The sequence below is a fragment of the Rana temporaria genome, chromosome 3 (assembly GCF_905171775.1).
Source record: "Rana temporaria chromosome 3, aRanTem1.1, whole genome shotgun sequence".
Lineage (NCBI taxonomy): Eukaryota > Metazoa > Chordata > Amphibia > Anura > Ranidae > Rana > Rana temporaria.
This window is the reverse complement of record NC_053491.1, coordinates 104,882,420-104,905,350: the sequence shown is the minus strand read 5'-3', so window position 1 is coordinate 104,905,350 and position 22,931 is coordinate 104,882,420. Positions and strand designations below refer to the sequence as shown.

General features: G+C 46.7%; 1 protein-coding gene across 1 annotated transcript in view; it reads right to left on the bottom strand.

The window, feature by feature from the left end:
- LOC120931586 (thymidine phosphorylase) overlaps positions 1–22,038 on the bottom strand; it is a 41,662-nt gene extending 19,624 nt beyond the window's left edge. The window contains exons 1-3 of the mRNA XM_040343171.1: positions 21,971–22,038; positions 19,730–19,855; positions 9,186–9,388 (exon numbers count right to left, since the gene is read on the bottom strand). Of these exons, the coding sequence (XP_040199105.1) occupies positions 9,186–9,388; positions 19,730–19,855; positions 21,971–22,001 (360 nt within the window). The 5' untranslated portion in view covers positions 22,002–22,038. The remainder of the gene's footprint in view (positions 1–9,185; positions 9,389–19,729; positions 19,856–21,970) is intronic.
- Between the last annotated feature and the right edge of the window lie 893 nt (positions 22,039–22,931).

Genomic DNA, 22,931 nt, shown 5'->3' with positions numbered 1-22,931 from the left:
GTCCAGGGTCAATGGGGATCCCATGTCATCATGGAGGAAGTCCACAATCTGCTTCCACAGACCCTGAAGGATCAGGCAAGCCCAAAGTAGATGGAAGAATGTGCCTGTCGCTTGGTTACACATTGTGCACGAAGTAGAAGACTGCTGTCGAAAGCGGGCAAATCTTAGGGGGGTGAGATATGCCCGGTGCACCACGTACAACTGGGTCAACCTGTCGGAGAGCTTGGGGGATACAGTCTTGCATGCGTCAAGTGCTTCACTCCACTCCTCATCCTCCATTGGGCCCACCTCTCTTTCCCATCTTGGTTTAAGGCTGTAAGCTAGCGTAGTAGATGATGGGGTGAGGAGCATGGCGTAAACATCAGAGATCAGTTTACATGGGTCTACACCCTTAACCACTGCCATGATGACATTTGGTGTAGATTGTGGTAAAGACTGTGGGAACTGAGCTTGGGCTGCGTGACGCACCTGAAAGAATCTAAAAAGCATGGAATTAGGCAGCTGGAACTCATTTTGGAGGTCCTCAAAGTTTTTAAGTGTGCCATCAGAAATGATGTGGTGCAAATAATATATTCCATGTTCGCACCATATCTCTGTGTCAGGGATCGAGAGAAACTCTGAGAGTAATCTATTGTGCCATAAAGGGGTGTAGTCATTGGGTTTAGGGACCGTCATTGTTTTAGTGGCAATGTCCCATACGCGCCTATATTGATACAATAGGGACCCCCTGTCTCTATTGGAGTTGTTCCCACTATGCTCCACCGTGATTGCAGTAAGTGGATCAGCGGTTAGTTGCGCCCACCGTGGACAGAGAAGCGTGAGAAATCTGGGTCTGTCGGTTTTATCTATGTGGTATAATTGAGACAGTTGGGATGCGAGGTAATAGAGATTTAAGTCAGGGAGAGCTGTTCCACCTAGGTCAGTGGGGTTCTTAAGGATTCTCCAGGCCAGCTTGTGTCTGTTGGTACCCCAGATAAATGTCCGTATTATGGCCTCCATTAACTTAAAAAGTTTCAAGGGTAAGTATACGGGTGTGTGCCAAAGTATATACAATATTTTAGGAAGCAATATCATTTTAACGATATTAATGCGGCTCCACACACCGAGCGGCAATCTCGCCCATATTTGGGTTTCAGACTTAATGAGATCGAAAAGGGGTTCTATATTCAGGGATACATAGTCAGCCGGTGTTCTATTCACCAATACTCCAAGGTATTTAATAGTGTTCACTCGCTGGAGTGGTAGCTGCGCCTGTAGCTCGGGGGCCATGTGCGTCACTTTGTCTTTTTTTTGTTTGGTGTTTCACGTTTTTCACGTGTGATTAGTAGGGTGCCGGTCCTCGGGCCAGCACTGAACGTCTTTGGAAGTGGGTGGACATGGCCTTCTGGCTTAGTTCGCCTGCTCTCATGAGGTCTCCCTTCGGGGAAGCCCCACCTAGTACTGGGAGGGTTCTGTTTCGGCAGACCCTCCAAGGAATTGGGTCTGTGTCGGCTTCGGCGGCTCGGACCACTTGAGTACCTCAGTCCCCGTCTGGAGCCTAACACCCTGGGGGATCAGGGTCAGGTCCTTCGTGAGGAGTACCGTTTGACATAGCACCCGTTGCACGTTTTTGTGTTTCACTCTCTATGTGTGTGCACATTTTTTCTGCACCGGGTGGAGTTTTTTGGGTTGCGTTTTGCACGCCACAGGCTTTTTAATAGAAAAAAAACAACTACTTTGTGCAGCCAGGTGGATTATACCGCACTTTTTTTTAGGACAAATTTGGCTTTCATTTGGTGGTAAATTGTAATGGATATCTCTCGTTGTATTTTTATTATTATTAACCACTTAAGGACCGCCTCCTGCAGATATACATCGGCAGAATGACACGGCTGGGCACAAGCACGTACCTGTACATCCTCTTTAAAAGCCCAGCCGTGGGTCGCGGGCGCCTGCCCACGGGGCGCACCCGTGACCCGGTCCGAAGCTCCGTGACCACTGCCGTGGGACCAGCGGACCCGATCGCCGCTGGAGTCCCGCGATCGGTCCCCGGAGCTGAAGAACGGGGAGAGCTGTGTGTAAACACAGCTTCCCCACTCTTCACTGTGTCGCTGTCATTGATCGTGTGTTCCCTAATATAGGGAAACACGATCAATGATATCACACATCCAGCCCCGCCCCCCTACAGTTAGAAACACAGATGAGGTCACACTTAACCCCTTCAGCGCCCCCTAGTGGTTAACTCCCAAACTGCAATTTTCATTTTCACAGTAAACAATGCATTTTTTGCTGTGAAAATGACAATGGTCCCAAACTTGTGTCAAAATTGTCCAATGCGTCCGCCATAATGTCACAGTCACGAAAAAACCGCTGATCGCCGCCATTAGTAGTAAAAAAAAAAAATAATAAAAATGCAATAAAACTATCCCCTATTTTGTAAACGCTATAAATTTTGCGCAAACCAATCGATAAAAGCTTATTGCGATTTTTTTTTACCAAAAATAGGTAGAAGAATACGTATCGGCCTAAACTGAGGAAAAAAAATGTTTTTTATATATTTTTGGGGGATATTTATTATAGCAAAAAGTAAATCAATTACCACCAGAAGAAAGCTCTATTTGTGGGAAAAAAGGATGCCAATTGTGTTTGGGAGCCAAGTCGCATGACCGCGCAATTGTCAGTTAAAGCGACGCAGTGCCGAATCGCAAAAACTGGCCGGGTCCTTTACCTGCCTAAAGGTCCGGGTCTTAAGTGGTTAAAGGAAAACTTGCTAAAAATAGTAAAAAAATATATGTATTTTTAAATTTAGCTGTATTTTTTTTGGCTACAACCATAACCTTCCACCAAAGAACTGGCCAAAATAAATTCTCCTGCTTCTGAAGATCGCAGCGATACTACATATGTTAATTGTTGTTTGTACCCGTAGTACATCCGAAAAACAATAGTGCTCATTTTGCTTTTTTTATCCTACCTAAAACACACTGACACTAACTGACACTTATACTAATTAAAAAAAAAAATCCTGTCCAAAAATAAATACTGAACCTGACCTTTGACCCTAACCTTGACATTTGACCCTGACCTTGACCCAAACACTAACCCTGGCACTGACCTAGATCAAACCCTTATCTAGGTATTTTTTTATTATTATTTTCTTTTTTTACACACACATTTTTTTCTCTGCAAGGAGAGAGAGATATGATGTATCTCTCTCTATTCACATGGAGAGAAAACATGGGGGTAAGCTTCACATTCACTGATCACTGTGATAGCCAATCAGAGGCTATCACAGCGATCAGGTGACCTGGAATTGTGAGTCCTGGGTCCCAATTATTAGTACGGGGCCTGGGGCTCCCATTGAGACGTGATGGGAGATATGCAAATATGCGGCCCCATGAAAAAATAAAACAGTCCAGTGGGGCCACATATTTGTGTACACTTGACGTGAAGGGGTTAAGAATGTGCCCCTCTGTGCTCTTTCCTGTGCTCCTTCATCCAGTGGGGACACTCAAATACAGGAGGTGTGTTACTGGCCACACCACCAGGTGAAAACAGAGGGGAAAAAGCCTAAATAAAGAAAACGAATGCAGTCACCACATTCAATGATTGGCAAGCTGCAATATATTACATTTTTGGTTTTGGGTTTAACCACTTAAGGACCGCCTCCTGCACATTTCCGTCGGCAGAATGGCACGGCTGGGCACATGCACGTATAGGTACGTCCTGTGCTAGTACCCAGCCGTAGGTCGCGGCGCGCGCCCGCGACCCGGTCCGAAGCTCCGTGACCGGGACCGGGGGACCCGCGCACCCGATTGCCGCTGGAGTCCCGCGATCGGTCCCCGGAGCTGAAGAACGGGGAGAGCTATGTGTAAACACAGCTTCCCCGTTCTTCACTGTGGCGGCGTCATCGATCGTGTGATCCCTTTTATAGGGATACACAATCGATGACGTCACACCTACAGCCACACTCCCCTACAGTTGTAAACACACATGAGGTCACACATAACCCCATCAGCGCCCCCTTGTGGTTAACTCCCAAACTGCAATTGTCATTTTCACAGTAAACAATGCATTTTAAATGCATTTTTTGCTGTGAAAATGACAATGGTCCCAAAAATGTGTCAAAATTGTCCGAAGGGTCCGCCAGAATGTCGCAGTCATGAAAAAAATCGCTGATTGCCACCATTAGTAGTAAAAAAAAATTTTTTCTAAAAATGCAATAAAACTATCCCCAATTTTGTAAACGCTATAAATTTTGCGCAAACCAACCGATAAACGCTTATTGCGATTTTTTATACCAACAATAGGTAGAATACGTATCGGCCTAAACTGAGGAAAAAAATGTTTTTTTTATTTATTTTTGGGGGATATTTATTATAGCAAAAAGTAAAAAATTGTTTTTTTTTTCAAAATTGACGCTCTATTTTTGTTTATAGCGCAAAAAAAGAAAAACCGCAGAGGTGATCAAATACCACCAAAAGAAAGCTCTATTTGTGGGAAAAAAGGACACCAATTTTTTTTGGGAGCCACGTTGCACGACCGTGCAATTGTCTGTTAAAGCGACGCAGTGCCGAATCGCAAAACCTGGCCGGGTCCTTTAGCTGCCTAAAGGTCCGGGTCTTAAGTGGTTAATACTTCTTTAACTTGGGTCCACCAATGCAGATATATCTAGCTTTTTTTTAGCCAAACTATACTCTCAAAATCACAAATAAACACTGAATAGCTGCGTTTTCAGCTTTTTGTTATCTGAGTTTTTACAGCTGAAAAACGAAACAAATTTTACTGGCTGCAGAAAAAGACGCCTAAAGTCAAAAACAGCAGCTGTAAAAACATTCAGTGTGCATGAGGCCTTAAATGACAAGTGTTATGCAGATGCTAATTTTTATTTATCTGCTAAAAGATATTTTGTGGCTACCATCATATTTAAAAAAAAATACTCAATTTGCACACATTTTTAGTTAGGCCCCTTTCACACTTAGGAGTTTTTCAGGCGGTTTAGCGCTAAAAATAGCCCCTGAAAAACTCCTGCCCCAGCATTCTCAATGTGAAAGCCTGAGGGCTTTCACACTGAGGCGATGCGCTGGCGGGAGAGAAAAAAATCTCCTGCAAGCAGCATCTTTGGAGCGGTCAGAGGAGCAGTGTGTATACCGCTCCTTCCCATTGAAAACAATGGGACACCAAGGTAATACCGCCGGCAATGCGCCTCTGCAGAGGCGCATTGCCAGCGGTATTAACCCTTTTTAGTCCGCTAGCCTAATTATGCGGAAATGCCGCGAATTACGCGACAATTCCGACAGTATACCGCCACCGCACGTCCTGCCCCAGTGTGAAAGGGGCCTTAGCCTTATTTGGAAATCAGTAAAGACCTTTATGGCAATAGGAAAAATTGCAAATTGAAAGTTTCCATGTACATACGTTTTTTCCCCTATTTATTTCACTAGTTTCCTGCACCTCTAGCCTCTAGGTGCCCGTACTTTGTACCAGTAGCAGTTTGTCCCCCTTTCCTTTCCCATGACTCTCTATCTCAACAAATGTTTTAAAAAGCCTGCCTGCAAAAGGATTGTAATGCAAAGTAACAAAGGCCACGTAAATCTTCAGCATCTGAAACTTTTTGCTGTGATAGCATATTGCATCCTCCGCTGTGGGCTGTGATTTTATGTACAGGCCGGGGTAAATGTATAGGAGCGTGATGACTGGAGTATGTACTGGTACGTTTTACGTCTCTCTGTTGCAGGCTGGCTTCTATTTTTTATTTTTTTGTAATGGAGTCACTGATTAGAAATTCATGCTTCTATTTTAATGGGCATTTTGGTTTTTGCAAGAATAAACAATAGATGGTGCCTTATCATTTTTTTGCATCATTTCACAATGTATTTGAACAGCAGAACGTGTTAGCTTGAACAGGTCAAGGTATAAACTGAACTTTGTTTGCTTTTCCTTTTGCTATGTAATTCAGGTACTAGCAGCAGCTTACTAGAATCAGTAAATTCTGTATATGTACAGTATATGTATCATCAGCTGGATTTTTGGAAGCCGGGAAATGCCCTTCAGATGCTTCTAGGCCAGGGGAACTGAATTAAAATTCATGGAGGTCCGGTTGGAAACATTTTCTTTCTGTAGAGGTCCGAATCTACATTTTCTTCTATGACTCAGGTCTTTCACATTACAGCCCCCTTTACATTAGTGTCCAGAGTCCCCCCGTTCCCATCACAGCCCCCATTGCATCACAACCTCCTTTCACATTAGAGCCCCTCACATCACAGTCCCTCCTTAAATCACAGTGACCCATTGCAATCACAACCCCCCCCATATCACAGCTCCCCCCCTTGTGACATCACAGCCCCCTTTTAATCACGGCCCTCCTCCTCACATTACAGACCCTTCATATCGCAGTTAATACCTCTCACATCACAGCCTCCTCTCAAATCCCAGCCCTCCATATCATGGCTCCCCCCTCACATCACAGCCCCCCATATCACAGCCCCACTTCTCACATTATAGCCTGCCTATCTCAAGGCTCCCCCTTCTCACACCACAGCCCCCTATATCACAGCTCCTCCCTTCTCACATCACAACCCCCCACATGACAGCCCCCATATAACAGCCGCCCCTTCTTGCATCGTAGCTCCCCTCTCACATTGCAGCCTGCCCATCTCACAGCTCCCTCTCTCACATCACAGCTCCCCCTTCTGACACCACAGTCCCCTATATTACAGCTTCCCCCTTTTACATCACAGTTCCCCACATCACAGCCACCCATATCACATCACATCCCCCATATCACAGCCCCCCTCTCACATTATAGCCCCCCTCTCACATTGCAGCCTGCCCATCACACAGCTCACTCTCTCACATCACAGCTCCCCCTTCTTACACCACAGCCCCCTATATCACAGCTCCACCTTTTCCATCAGAGCTCCCCCATCTGACATCACTCACAACCCCCCACATCACAGCTTCCCTTTCTTACATCACAGCACTACCATATCCCAGCTCCCCCTTCTCACATCATAGCCCCCCATATCACAGCTTCTCTCTCTCTCACATCACAGCCCCCCAATATTACAGCTCCCCCTCTAACATCACAGCCCTACTCTCACAGCCCCCCCCCCCCACATTTCACAGCTTCCCTCTCTCAATTCACAGCCTCCCCATATAACAGCTCCCCCCCTCCCTGACATCCCAGCCCTCCCCTGATATTCTTCACAATACCTTAACTCAGCATTGTGGAGGGCAGAAAGAATGTCAGGGTGGACTCCTATTCTGGATGTACTCTCTTGCCGTTGCCGCTGAACTCACTGCAGGGAAGAGGGTGGCAGGTACAAAAGGTCTGCACTGAGGGCTGCCCAAATTTTCTTGTTAAAAAGCTGGTTGATATGAAAGATTGATCGGAGCTGCGGTGGCTCAACGCGATTGGCACTGCGCTGACAAGCCATTCACCTCTGCAGCTAGGGGTTTGGATCCCGGTCTCGGCTACATGTGAATTGAGTTTGGTGGTCTCAGCCCGGCTCCCGGTGGGTGTGCTATGCGAGGTAAGCCTGCGCTTAGTACGCCCACCCCCCTCCCACAAAAACCACCACACTTACACGCACTCGAAATTGGGTTAACATGCACGCACTTTGACCACGCGGTCTCTAAAAAGAGAGGCGAAGGACTAACGGGTCTGGTTGAGTGGGCTAGATCCTCTCACTCCCTTATAGGGAGTCCCTCTGCCCCGTTGGGCTTCAAAGCGGAGCAGGTAGGGTGGGCTATGTGGGAGGACCCCCTCACACACCTGCCATTTCCTACCCGGGGCATGGAGGTGGCAGATTGGCTCTGGGGGAGGCCTGCCTACTCCCAACTCCTGCAGTCCGGCTCCTCTCTCGAGTACACGCACAAAATACACTTAAAAAAAAGAAAAAAAAAAAAAGATATGAAAGATTGGGCAGCTGCCGCTCCCCCTGTAGACCTTCCGTGCCTCCCACTCTCCTCTCTGCTGTGATTTTGGCGGTGGCAGCAGGCGTGTGCATTCAGAAGAGGAGTCTACCCTGCCATTTCTCCCACCCTCTTCCCTGTTGTGATTTCAACAGCAGTGGTGGCATAGGCGGCAGACAAGTGCATACAGAAGAGGAGTCCATGCTGCCATTCCTCCTACTCTCTACAATTCTGTGATTTTTAACAGCTGCAGAAGCGGGAGGAGAAGAGAGGAGTCCCCTCAAGCTGCTAAGTGGTCTGGACAGGACTGTCACTCGGTCCATGTCTGGACCGTGGTCCACCATTTAGTGACGCCTGTCCTAGGCTCTTAGGGCCAGATTCACAAAAGGGATACAACGGCGTATCTGCTGATACGCCGTCGTATCCCTGTTTCTATCTATGTGACTGATTCATAGAATCAGTTACGCATAGATATCCCTAAGATCCGACAGGTGTAATAGTTTTACACTGTCGGATCTTAGGATGCAGTACCGCGGCCGCCGCTGGGGGGATTTTGCACGTAAACCAGCGTTGGGTATGCAAATTAGCAGTTACGGCGATCCACAAAAATTTTTCCCATCGTTACGTCGCCGCAAGTGTTAGTTTGCCGTCGCAAAGATAGGGCACCTTTTACAAAGTGTAAACTTAGTACACCATGTAAAAGTATACCCATCTTTCCCGCGTCGCTTTCGATTTTTTTTTTTTTCCCGGCGCAAGTCTTTTTTACCCGTCGCGATTCACGAAACGTCGGCGCGTCATAACTTCGTGCAAAGCACGTTGGGAAAGGGAGCACGCCTAATTTAAATAGGACTCGCCCCATTCGATTGGGCCCGCCTTGCGCCGGACGGATTTAGGATACACCGTTGCAAATTTCCAGGTAAGTGCTTTGTGGATCGGGCACTTAGCCAGAAAATTTGCGGTGGTGTAACCTAAATTGGTTACGTTACGATGCGCCGCCTGGCTGTGAATCTGGCACCTTTATTGTCATAAACGCAATCTAAAGAATGCTTTGCTCCTTTCATCAGAAATGATTTATTCTGCACATACGGTATATTGAATCTTTGTTATTTTTGGCAGCTCTGAATAATTTGGAATTTAAAATTTGTTGGAAGCATAGCCATACAATTTCACATATATGGTTTATTTGTGCTTTATAAATAATCATATAAACATAATGACATAGAAAATAAATGCATAACAGTGAATATTATTATAATTATGCAGGTTTAATGTGTTTCTCTATATGCCAATACCTTGCATCCACAGGCAGCAAGTGCTGGTGCCAGAGGCAGGCTTACTTTGTCTCCAACCCCTCCTGTAGAATGCTTGTCCACCAACAGCCCACGCCATTCCTCTGGCCATGTCAGCACACATCCTGAAGCTACCATTTCCTTGGTCAGGGTCATGGTCTCTTCTGGGTTCATTCCACGCAGCCAAATTGCCATAAGGAGTGCACCTAATGGTAAAAATATGTCTACTTTATACTGAATGTTATATTAAAGGCATTGCACAGTTAGTTAGCTAAGTCTCCTTAAAGTTATTGTAAACCCCTTTTTTATATTTCAATGTATTTTTATTAAAGAAAAACAAGTTCCGAAGTAAACAGACACATTGGCTGAACTAAGTAAAATGTTTTGGGTCATCAACATAGCAATACAGAGATATAGAAAATATGGCCATAACACACACCTTCCATTTATCACAACAGCAAAACATAAAGGCCCGGATTCACAAAGCACTTGCGCCGACGTATCTCGAGATACGCAGCGTAAGTGCAAATATGCGCCGTCGTATCTATGCGCCGTGCCCACAAACTGAGATATGCCTAAAAATAGGCTTCATCCGACCGATGTAACTTGCCTACGCCGGCGTATCGTGGGCGCATATTTACGCTGGACGCATGTGGCGCTCCCATTGATTTCCTATTCAAATTTGAAAATGAGGGAGATACGTCGATTCACGAACGTACTTGTGCCCGGCACATAATATACGCGGTTTGCGTAAGTCGTACGTCCGGCGTAAAGTTATTCCCCATATATGAGGCGCAACCCATGCAAAGTTATGGACCAGGGAACACAAGCCGTCGTATCTTTTGTCATTTACGTTGTACGTGAATATGACTAGGCGTAGGTTACGTTCACGTCGTAGGCAGTGATCCGGCGTATCTTAGGGAGTAGTTCCGACGTGATTCTGAGCATGTGCACTGGATGCGTCTACGGGACGGCGCATGCGCCGTTCGTTATTCGTATCTTTATGGCGCTCGGCCCATCATTTGCATGGGGTCACGCCTCATTTGCATGGCTCACGCCCACTTCCACTTACGACGACTTACGCCTAAGAAACCCAGCGCAGATTTGGTGGCAAGTGCTTTGTGAATTCGGTGCTTGCGCAAAGAAGATACGCTACAGCGGCATAAGTATGCGCCGATGTATGTGAATCCGGGCCATAGTATACAACATGCCCCAAATACAAACATCTGTATTGCATAAGAAAATTCTAGAGAGAGAAAGAAGTAATAGAAAGAGGGGAAAAGAAAAGAAGAGAAGAAAAGAAGGAGAAAAAAAAGAGGGGGGGGGGGGGAAGAGGGTCATCCCGGAGTACCCTATGGAGTCGAGATATAATTGATCCATGGATCCCATATTTTGTTAAATTTCTTTGTATTGTTACAACGCATATGGGAGAGTTTATCATTAATCATAATCCAGTTGAGTTTACTTTTAACCTGGTCAAGAGGAATTGCTGACTTCTTCCAGTGCCTAACAATCGCGATTCTCGCCGCCAGCAATATATAGTTAATCAATTTTACAGATTTCTTGGGCGTGTTATCAGGTAGTTTGTGAAAGAGAGTGGCTTCAGGAGATGTGTGAATGTTTACCCCCGTCACTGAATTAATAAGATTGAATATCCTGATCCAAAATCTAAGTACAAGGGGGCATTGCCACCAAATGTGGTGCATCGTTCCCAGTTGTCCGCAACGACGAAAGCTGTAAACCCCTTTTTTAACTTAAAATAATGGTACTGTACAGAGCAGCCTCTTAACATGACCACTGATTGCTTAGTTCTTGGTCTTGCTCAGAGCAGAGAGCAGTGACTGTCAGTCAACACTCTCTGCTTTGCTCCTCCAGTGCTCACTGGAGCGAAGGGCTGGAGAGGGGGTGGGTGCAGCTGGCTTCGGATCTCCAGTGGCATCACTGGTGTCACCTGGTGCAGTAAAATATGGTTTCACCCCCCCCCATCAATATTTTTGTTCCCATATAACACTGCATATAATGGCAATATTAGTGCCACAGTGAAAGTAAACCCCCATCCCCATCCTGCTTTGCTGGCCAAGGCAGTGACATTTAACCCATCAACTCCCCCATCTGCATTTGTGGGTATACAGCGAAAGTTAACCCACCTCCCCCCCAGCCTTGGTGGTCATAGGGGGGTCAAATTTAAAAGCCATTTAATCCCAGCCTCCTCCACCCAATTGTCGATTACTTCCCTTATCAGAGGTTCCTATGCTGCACTCTCTCCCTCTATGCTGGGACGTTTCTCTTCCCACAGTACAGTGTTATTTCATTGCTGGGTGCTGGAATTCAGAGAGTGTTCCAGTGCCCAGCAACTTGCTGCATGCTCGGCATGTTCTGGGCACAAGGGACATTGGCAGACGTCACTGCTTGGATTCGGGGACATAGCTGCGGGAAAGCTGGCAAAGGGACAAGTATGCTCTCTCATTGCACTGAACCCCCTGACTCCCTCTTATCTATGTCCCTGTACTTTATGGTGTCACCCCACTGAAAGGAGTAACCCAGGTACAGTCTGCACCCCCATAGCTTTGCCACTGTGGCTCTCAGCCATGCACTGAGAACCAAAGACAAGTGTTAATCACGTAGCTAGGTGAATCCCAACAATATGGTTGGGATCCTTCCAGAGCCTGGAGAGGCTCTGCCACATCAGCTGACAGCGGGTTATAGCCTGTAGTCAGCAGATTCTGGGTCACATGAGAGCAAAAGTAAGTGCACTCCTGTGACTCAGAAGAAAGTATGGCCAAAAAAGCTTTGTCCATACTTCTCTTTTAAATGTACAGTACAGCTGTCCTTTAGTATGAACTGGTGTAAAATCTCTGCAGTGTTTGTTGATATTTATGGACAATCATAACCAGGGCTGCCATCAGGAATTATGGGTCCTCCTGGAGCAGAGAACCAGGTTTGCTGCCGCCTGAAATTGACAAGCGCGGGGGGCCTTTACGAAAAAAAAGAAGAAATAAAAAAATATATATTTGTACTCGGTGCCTCTAACGGGAATGTAGGGAAAGAAAGATGTGAGATGGATGGTGACCTGAGGTGTGCCGTGGTCACGAGGTCAGTATGCCTAAAAGGGGGCATACCCGAGCAGATATGTGAAAATAGAAAATAGAAAAGAAAAAGGTGAACAAGAAGATAAATAAAAAATGGGAAAGGGAGGGTGGGAGAAACGAAAAGCCGCGCCGACAATGGGAGGAGGCGAGGATGCTGCTATAAGAGGGCGAGGCCCCTCCTACAAATGTAGGCGGGCCTGCGTCCCGCCTCCTAACTTGTACTCGGTGCCTCTAACGGGAATGTAGGGAAAGAAAGATGTGAGATGGATGGTGACCTGAGGTGTGCCGTGGTCACGAGGTCAGTATGCCTAAAAGGGGGCAAAAACAAAAGACACTAGGACAAAAAGTATGTGAGTAGATGATTTATTTGACTAGAACATCAATCAGCCAGATGGGCAAAAGCCAGGGACATCTCCGTAAGTGGTTCCGGAATGTACCTGGAGTAACATGCAGACCTCCACCTACCTAACCTCTTAATGACGTGAACCGGGACCCCCTGACGTGAGGCTGAAGAGGCGGCCCCAATTCTGAAGGAATGACCCGAATATGACATGGGGTTCAAACCTAAATTCCCCAGAAGAGTGCGGCAATATCTCATGAACAATGCTGAAGTGAGAGGGGCCCCATTAATTGGCAAAAGAGGACTGTCCCTGGGTACCCCTGATAACTGGGCCAAAAGTGAATCTAAGACAGAAACTGGGCAGCAACCGGACTCGACCCTGAAATACCGGATATTGGTACCTGGCCCTGTCTGCTGTGTTTTGCAAGCTTCCAAACGTAACACAAAATGGTCAGGGAATCTGACTAATTGACTTACTACCAGAGTACGGGAGTTGGCCCCTACGCGGGTAAACTCCCCTGGTCTCGGGAACCCGTAGAAAGCCAGATAAATAGCCGCCTTCAGCACCAGACTGGGTAGTAACCCAAATGGAACACCCGACAGCATGTCTGACATGGCCCGGAAAATGTGCCCTGTGATGGGCAACCTGCTGGTAGAAGTTGGTGGGCTGCTTTTCTGAATCCCTCGGAGGATTGCCTTGACTGAGTGAGCTGCAAACAGGGACGGCCTGCCAGAATGGAGCAGAGAACTGAAATGCTGGATGCCTGCCAGATACCCCCTGATAGTATTATGGGACAACCTCAGCTGGAAGTGGCAATAGGCCACGAACGACAAGAGGTACTGGTTGTCAAATGGATCCGCCCTGGGATACTGTGCCAGGAAACTCTGGAAGGTTCTCCAGGCGGTACCGTACGCCTTCCTAGTGTTATTTGCCAGTGATTTGTTAATTAACCCTAGTGCCCCTGCCCAGTGCAAGCTCAGTCCATCCTCAGCTGGGAGACCTGTGGGGACGGTGTGGCATAGACGTCTGCGTCCGGGACCTGCTGAAAAAAGGACAACATATCAAACCGTGATAGAGCGTCCGCAGCAGAATTCTGAACCCCGCTAATGAAACTACAGTGGATATGAAATTTGTACTGGAGTGAAATCCAAATGAGCCTGCGTATGAAGGCCATGATGTGCAGTGACCCTGACCTTCCCTTGTTGACAATCTCTGCAGTCGCCTGATTGTCTGTGTAAAACACTACCGAGTTGCCTGTCCACAAATGTCCCCATACCTGAGCTGCAGCGACTATGGGGTAAACCTCGAACAAGGCCAACGTCCGGATGAACCCGGGAATTGCCCGACATTCATCCGGCCATGGTCCGGCCAGCCAATGGGTACCAAAAATGGCGGTGTATCCATTAGTGGCTGCGGCATCCGTGACCACCCGAAATGATGACTCCGAAACTGTGGGTATGAACATCGACACACCGTTCCAGTCCCGGAGGAACTGATCCCACATGCGAAGATCTGCTGAGGCTGCTGCGTCCAACCTGACCACTGAATCTGCATCAGGGGCTGTGGGGAGCAAAGCGAGCAACCGAGAGATAAATGACCTGCCCTGCGGGACAATTCTCATGGCAAAATTTAACATCCCCAGCAGTGACTGCAGCTCTTTCCTGGAAGTGACTCGGGAGATGGTGAACCCATGTATCCGCTCCCTAATCCTATCCAATTTGTCTGCTGGTAACCTTGCCTGCATGGTCTGGGAATCCAGAATGATACCCAAGAAGGTGAGAGAGGTGCCTGGGCCCTCCATTTTCTGACTTGCCAAAGGGACATTGAGAGCGGAAGACACCGCCACCAGCTTCTGGAGGTCGGAAGGCGTACGTCCTGCACTCTCAATCAGGAGGTAATCGTCTAGATAATGTAAAACCTCCTGACAACCTGCCACATGTACGAGAATCCAATTGAACGCATCCGCGAACACATTAAAAATCCAGAGACTGCTCTTAGAGCCGAACGTCAGGTTGGTAGCGAAAAAATACACACTCCTCCACTTGACACCGTGCCATTGCCACAGGGAAGGCTGAATAGGAAGGAGCTTAAATGCATCCGAGATATCGGCTTTGGACAACCAAGCATCCCTACCTATACATATGATCCGCTGGATGGCCTGATCAACTGATGCATACTTCAGAGAAAACTCCTCTGATGGAATCAAGGAGTTTAAACTGGGTACCCGTGAGCAATGAGGAGCTGACAAATCATAGATTAATCGAATTTTATTAGAAAATTTCCCCTTAACTAGGCCCAGAGGGTTGACCCTCCACTGGTGAAATGGAGGGGAAGTGAAAGGCCCAATGATGAACCCCTTATTCAGCTCAGTCTGGAGCAGCCCATCCACTGCCTCCACATCAAGGCCTGAGGACAGAAGATTCTTGCACTCGAAAGTGCCCTGAGGCAGCGTGATAAAGCCCGTATGGAACCCCCGTTCAAACCCCTCAACTAGAAACTGACAAAGGGAGGGGGAAGGGTGGGAAGCCAAACAGGACTGTAAGACGGAAATATTGATCCGGCTTAGTCATGAGGACTTCCCCTGCTTCAGCGTGCAGGATGACTTGGGGTGTGCCCTGTAGCAGGTGGCGCAAACATGTAGCAGGCGGCACTGACTGTAATTACAGGAACCCTGATTAAAATTGTTGCAAAGCTGTGATTTGCCCAGATACTGAATCGGCCTGCCGAGTTTGTCAAAAGAGGCCGAAGTGCTAGGGGTCGGCAATAAACTAGAGGAAGCTCTGGAAGACCCTGGCACAGCGGGGGGGCCCATGAGAGGGCACCAGTAAGCCGTGTGGGTGGAGGACTGGCACGTTGAGCAAACTGGGGACCTTAGTCCTGCGAAATGCCGACAAAAAAGCTCTGTATCTACCACGCTCCAGTCGGTCATTGCCTGGTGTTGAATGAATACGGCTGCCGCTTTTGCAGAAAATGACCGGTGATAGTCGTAAAATGCCGACCCGCCATATTTATAGCCCAGCTCTACTACTGCGTATAAATATAGATCCAACTCCTCCCTCCTCTGAGGACTGACTGAACAGATCACATCCCTATAGATACTGAAAGCTAACACGAATTCAGGGACGGAGAGCTTGCGGCTAAGTCTGTGATCCCTGGACTTAACTACCACTGAGACGTCGCCGCAAGCGTATGATTTATTGTCCGCAACATCGTGAGCTGCGATCAAGAGGGAGGCTAAATTAACATCCTTCCTATCCAGAATGTCTTTCTTAATGTTGGCCGGCACGAAATAAGCGGGAGTGACTGAAAGGGAACCCGTGGTCTTACCTACAGTGACTGGGCCAACCACGGGGAACACTGGGTCAGTTGATGAAGCGGGCACGACAGGAGCAGCAGGAGACAGGCAAGGAGGGCTTTCGAGGACCTCCACCCTGGCCCGTAGCTCCTGAAAACCTGTCGCCAGGACATTGAGAGAGGAGTGGATGAGCGTAAGAGATGCCCCAATTGAGCGCAAAGTCACTTGTTCTGGAGCGGCACTTGAAGCCCTAGGGAATAAGAGTCTGAATAACTCCGCCTTGCGTGCAGCCGATGGGTAGGAGATACCCCTACGCTGGAGCTCCGCCACCAATCTGGGGATGGTCCAGGCCCTCATAGATGGCGTGCTTTCATGTTCAGATGCTTCCCCCAGGGAAGGAAGAACGACCGACCCCTCTTCGATGTCTCCCGCCTGGGACATGACCTAGCGCAAGGGGGATAGAATGAAAGATTTAGCCGAAACCATGCCCGCCCAGAACGTGTGACAAGTTGTGACATAGCACTGGTAAGTGAGTGACTAACCACGAAACCCCAAGTGTATCTGGCACCTGTGTAAATAACTGCAAGTGCCGGACGTGACAAACCAAAGGACCGAGTCACCCGAGGCGTGCGGGTAATTAAAAACGAACACTCAGGCCCTAGATACCTGAAAACGTGTCAGGTAAAGCATAGGAAGCGAAATGCGGAATGAAATGACGTGAGTGAAATGAATAAGCAGAATGTCAATGTGCCCGATACCTGCAGTGACCATCCCACCCTAACTATGCCCCCCAGCGTGATGAGCCACCAACCGATGGAACAGGACATGGTGAAACCCTGACGCCATGTGGACCGAAGCTAAAAGTGCCTGGAAACATAATACCCACCTGGAATGCAGGTACCGTAACGTGAGAAACCTCCTGAGAAAACGCAAGAGGTTGAACCGCGGGAATCGCCTGCGACTAAGGCCCCTACCCCGTGAAGCGGACCCCACCAAATCCACTAGCCGGGGGGACCAAACCCAGTGAAACGTGATCTTGTGTAACCTGAATGCCATCTGAACTAGACCCCCCCAGCCGAGACTAACCCCCATGAACCGAGATGCGTGGATGGTGAAGCATGAGCCAGAGGACGACCTCCGGAGTGATAATGAAGGCCAGACCTAACGGTGACCCTAGTGCCATTGTTGCCGGAGGGCGGCATTCCCCCCACCCCCCAACCCAAAAATGAACCCCCCGGCTGGAACCCTAGAGAAGCAAAAAGTGCACTAAAAGCCACCCTGAGTATGAGATCCATAACTTGTGCCACCTGAGTGACCCTAATCCAACGTGGAAAGTAAGACAGCACTTACTGCACTAGCTAAACAAACCTGACAGTTCACGAACGCACCCACTGCAACCAGCTCCCTGATCGAGGGTACTGAGAGGACTCGCTGGCTCACTTAATACTGGACCACACACACACTTAACACTGGACAAAACACTGCAACCACACCTGATATACATACAGTATACATGAACAGTTTTACCTGCCAAAAGATTTGTAATTGTGTTGTGATTCAGGCATCTCAGCTAGACACCACAACCAGATAAACGTCTTTGATTTCTGTACCGCCGTTCAAGGACAAGTGTAGAGATGTGCACAATCGGATTTATTCTGAATTATTTGTTAACCCCCTTCTGCTCGGCCTATTGTAATATGATGGTGGATCGGGAGCCCCGTTATCCTGGGAGGACGTTGTATGACGTCTTCCCAAGATTGGCCACACGCTTGTGTGATCTGTCACCTGCTGTGTCCACAGGACACAGCGGATGACAGATCAGCGTACTGGCTCACTAGCAGTACCATGTGATTGCTGTGGCCAATCACAGCAGATCACATAACAATTGTACACAATGAAAGGCTTTGATTCATGCCATCACATGCCAGCTGTACCACCTCTGGAGTATGCAGTACCGCATGTAACAAGAAGTGGGGGGGCAGAGACATTCGGAAACACTCGAAGAGCACTCCTAGCTGCTCGGATGCACTCGGAGACACTCTGGAACGGAGTGCTTCCGAGTGGCTCCGAACGGCTTTGAGTGTCACCGGCGCCCCCGCACCTCTGGCCAAATGCGGTACTGCACACCCCAGAGGCTTGAATCCTGATTGTTTCAACATTTTCTGTCTTTTTAAATTTATTTAACACAAAATAAGAAACTAAGCAGTGATTAAATACTACCGAAAGAAAGCTCTATTTGTGTGAAAGAAAATGATAAAAAATTTCATATGAATGCACAATTGTCATTCAAAGTGTGACAGTGCTAAAAGCTGAAAATTGGCCTGGGCAGGAAGGGGGTAAAAGGGTCTGGCATTGAAGTGGTTAAGTAAATAATTTTGCTTCATCATATTCGACGATGATTCGTTTTCAGAATTAGTTTTGTATATATTTGAATTTGTTGTTCTGCATCGATAATTTGCACCCTATGCCCAACTGCTGACAGCAGAATGTAAACAAAAGAAGAGCTGGCATTAAAAAATATATATTTAAAGAAAACAGCATGGGTCCCTCCCCCAATTCATACCAGGCCCTTCGCATCTGGTATGGATTTTGAGGGGAACCCCACAAAAAAAATCCATACCAGGTCCTTATCTGAGCATGCAGCCTGGCAGGCCTGGAAAGCGGGGGGACGAGCGAGTGCCCACCCTCCTGAACCATGCCAGTCCAAATGCCTTCAACATGTTGATAAGGACAAAGGTCTCTTAACCACAACACTGGCCTGGTGGTTGTGGAGGTGTGGGGGGTAGCTGATCGGATTCTGGAAGTCTCCTTTAATAAGGGGGCCCCTAGATCCTGCCCCCCCCCCCAATGTGAATGAGTATGGGGTACATAGTGTTGAACAAAACAATGTGAAAAGTAAATAGAAATACAAAGACAGTTTTTGGCAAGTCCTTTATTTAAAAATAAATAAAAATGTCCCCCGATGTAAATCCAGCATCAATCACGATGAATGCTGGCCACCGACCTGAAAAAAGAAAAATCCCGCTGCCCGCCGAACACGACCGGTCCCATCCAGAGACACTCGCCAAATGGCAGCTGGTAAGCATACATCATGGGGGCAGCAGGGGCACCCGGTGACATCACCGGGTGACCATACTACCCTATGACGTGACACTTTTATAGTAAATACTTGCCTTTATCCAAAGCACCTAGTGTGGTTCCTATCTCCTCTCTCCTACCTCTGCTTTCTGCTGAGTCGCTTTGTGTTTATGCCGACACCAGACAATCCCAGGAGGCGGCCTACCCCCGCTTCAGCACACAGAAGGTGATTGACAGCCTCAGCTGTGCATGTTTCTGTATGAGACTGTGTGGAGGGGTGGAGTCCTTCCCCCAGTCTGGTCTTAGATTTCATTCAGCTCTCTGCTCTATTCTGTGAAGTGTGTGACATCATATCCCTACATCCTGCTATCTGAAACTCAGAAGTGCTGTATAAATTCACTACTTTGAATGGCTGTAGAGGAGAGAGGGCCACAGATAAACAGGTACGACTTATGTAGGAGGATCGTTTTATCTCTCTGTATCAGATTAGGCGACTCACTTCAGGGGTAAATATAAGGGTTTACAGTCACCGTAATTTTGATTTTAAGGTTAACATACAGTTGAATATTTTGTAGTGAATACATAACAAGATAAAATGGTGTTCAGGTAGCTACACAGCGTTTAACTTTAAATGGCTAAACCTTTTATTTGTACATTGGTTCCAGACTAGCACTTTTCTGAACCTCTCAATATCTGGAATTAGCTGTAAAAGGGTAGGGATTACTCATTGTTTATATTGCTTACCCAGTTGACTGTCTTGAACTTGGCCTCTCATTGTCTCTTTCACCACGTGCCTGATCTCCTGTGATGATAGTGGTAATCCGTTACGCTTCTTAGAAATTATATCAGCAATTCGAAACTGGTAAGTATCTTGAAATAACAAAAAGAATATTATAAATCAAGGGCATATGCAAGTATTATAACGACTCATACAAAAGTAATAGAAACTTTCAATTTCATTCAGTTTTACTCCAAATTAGTTTTTTAACGAATTTCGACAAATTAGTTAATTCGGAAATATCCAAATTAACAAAAACCTGTTTAACTAATTTTAACGAATATTCGCAAATTGAAATATTTAAAAATGCGTAAATTCAAAAATTCGTAAATTTGAAAATCCGAAAACCTGAAAATTGAACTAACTAATAATAACTTAACTATTACCGTATTTATCGGCGTATATCGCGCACTATTTTCCCCTTTAAAATAAGGGGAAAATCGTGGGTGCGCGATATACGCCGATAGCCGCTTCCCGCGCTCAGTTTGAAATCCTGCGCCGACATATACCGAGTGCAGTACACTAGCCTTGCCGAATGTACCCGAGTGTACTGCACTCGGTATATGTCGGCGGAGGCGTTCAAACTGAGCGCAGGAAGCGGGGACTCGACTTGAGGCGCGCGCTGGAGAAGCCGGGAGGACACTATCGAGGCCGCAGACGGACGCCGGACCGGACGATGGACGCTGGGAAGACACCAAAACTGTAAGTAATAAAATCATATAACATTTTTTTTTACAGTAATTTCGGGGGCAACTTTAGGGGTGCGCGGTATACGCGGGAGCGCGTTATACCGCGATAAATACGGTACTAACTATTAAATTATAGGTATTGGAATTTCCTTTCAAATTTTACTGTTAGTAAACTTAACGAATACGAATTTAAAAATGTAAACGTAACTTAAAGGCGTATCTAAACGAATGGAACGTAACTTATTAATAATAAGAAATAACTATAATAATAATAAAACCGTTTTATTACTATTATTGTTTATTATTAATTTGTTACGTTCCATTTGTTTAGATGCGGCATTCGTTATTTCGGATAATTTGTAACTTTGGATAAATTTGTATTCATTACGTTGACTAAAGCCCCCTACACACGACCGGTTTCCCTGCCAGGAAAACTGCCAAGAGAGCTTTTGGCCGGGAAAACCGGACGTGTGTATGCTTCTTCGCAGTTTTCCCGACAGGAAAACTGCCGGGAATCCCGGCGGGAAAATAGAGAACCTGCTCTCGATTTTCCCACCGGGATTCCCGGCGGTTTTAAACCCGGCAGTTTTCCTATGGGGAACGAGGGAGCATACACACAGCTGGGATTCCCGGCCAAAGCTCTCCCCGCAGTTTTCCCGATGGGAAAACCTCTCATGTGTACACAGGGAAAGTTACAGAGCAGGTTCTCGGTTTTCCCGTCGGGATTCCCGGGGGACTTTATACCACCGGGAATCCCGGTTGTGTGTACAGGGCTTAACAGCCAAATTTGAACGGAAATTTCAATACCTATAATTTAATAGTTAGTTGTTATTAGTTAGTTACTCGGATTTTCTTTCTTATTTTCAGATTTTTTTATTTTTTAATTTTCAAATTTACAAATTTACAAATGTACAAATTGCGAATGACCCGAAAAAAAAAAAAAGTAAAAAAAAAAAAGCTACACTGAAAAACGCTGATTTAAGCTATTGCAAAAACGCGTTTTTTTTTTATAGCTTTTTTTAGCTTCAGTGTGCATGGAGCCTATTAGCCAGATTCAGAGAGAGTTACACTGGCATATCAGTAGATACGCCGTCGTAACTCTGAATCTGCGCCGTCGTAAATTTAAGTGTATTCTCAAATTGAGATACACTTAAATCTAGCGTAGATACGACCGGCGTAAGTCTCCTACGCCGTCGTATCTTAACTGCATATTTACGCTGGCCGCTAGGGGCGTGTACGCTGATTTACGCCTAGAATATGTAAATCAGCGACATACGCCTATTCACGAACATACGCTTGCCCGTCGCAGTAAAGATACGCCGTTTACGTAAGGCGTTTTCAGGCCTAAAGTTATTCCACCAAAAAGATGGCGCAGCCAATGTTACGTATGGACGTCGAAACCGCGTCGAATTTTGAAAAATATGCAGTAGGAAAAATAAGAATATTTCATTTTAAATATATCTGGCAGTATGCAGTATAATATAGCAGTAAAGTATAGTACAATATCCAAAACCATACCATTACACCCCTCTGCTGTTGTGGATGCCATCTGAAAAATAATAATAAGAAAATGAAAAATAGTTCTATATACAGATTAAAGTCTTATTGGCAGTGATGGTTCGATCAAACATAATTTTCCATGTACTGATTACACCTCTTACCTCTACTCACTCTGCACAAGGCCAAAGTTACACCAATATTCACAGCTCTTTGACATATTCTGTGCAATGGAATCCAGTGTCTATGGCCTCAAACCTCACCTGGAGCATCTGGCTGAACCTTAAATTGTACTGTAATTAGGGTTGCACAGATATCGTTGCCGATACCCAGGGGCACACCTGGGCACTGCCCAGGGGCCCCAGCTGCATGGGGGGGGGCCCTGCCCTTTCCCCAAAGCAGCTGGTCTTTGAGCCCGGGCTGCCCCTCTACATCTCAGATATGCCTGCAGCACTCTGATCCCTCTGCACTCTAGATATCCCCTACCTCCTACCTACTTGATTTCTGTTTACCTGCACTGTCTCCAATCTTCTCAGTCCTCATATTTGTTCTGCCCATTATTAGTACTCATTTAATTTTGTGATTACTACTGTGATGTATAGAGGAACATAGGGGATCTCAGCTACTCTAAATATAGCACTTGTAAAAAAGTGTCCCTTAAAAATATTTTTGAAATGTTGGCAACTATGCACTTAGGCACCGCCCAAGGGCCACGGGTCAGTAGGGGGCCCCATGAGAGGCTCCTGGGATCCTGTGATAATAAAGTGGTAGTAAACTTTGCTAGCATTACTACTTTTTAGAGGCCCTGAGGTAGGTTATGCCATAGTGTACAAATAAGCACAGCATATTAGCACATTAGAATACACTTAAATTGTCAGACTGAGCCCTCCAGTGCTGCGCTGTGATCAGTCCAGGCTCTGTGCCTTCGGTCACTTGCCTTGGCTGGGCTGCGTTGATGTCATTCCCATGCATGCTCATGCGC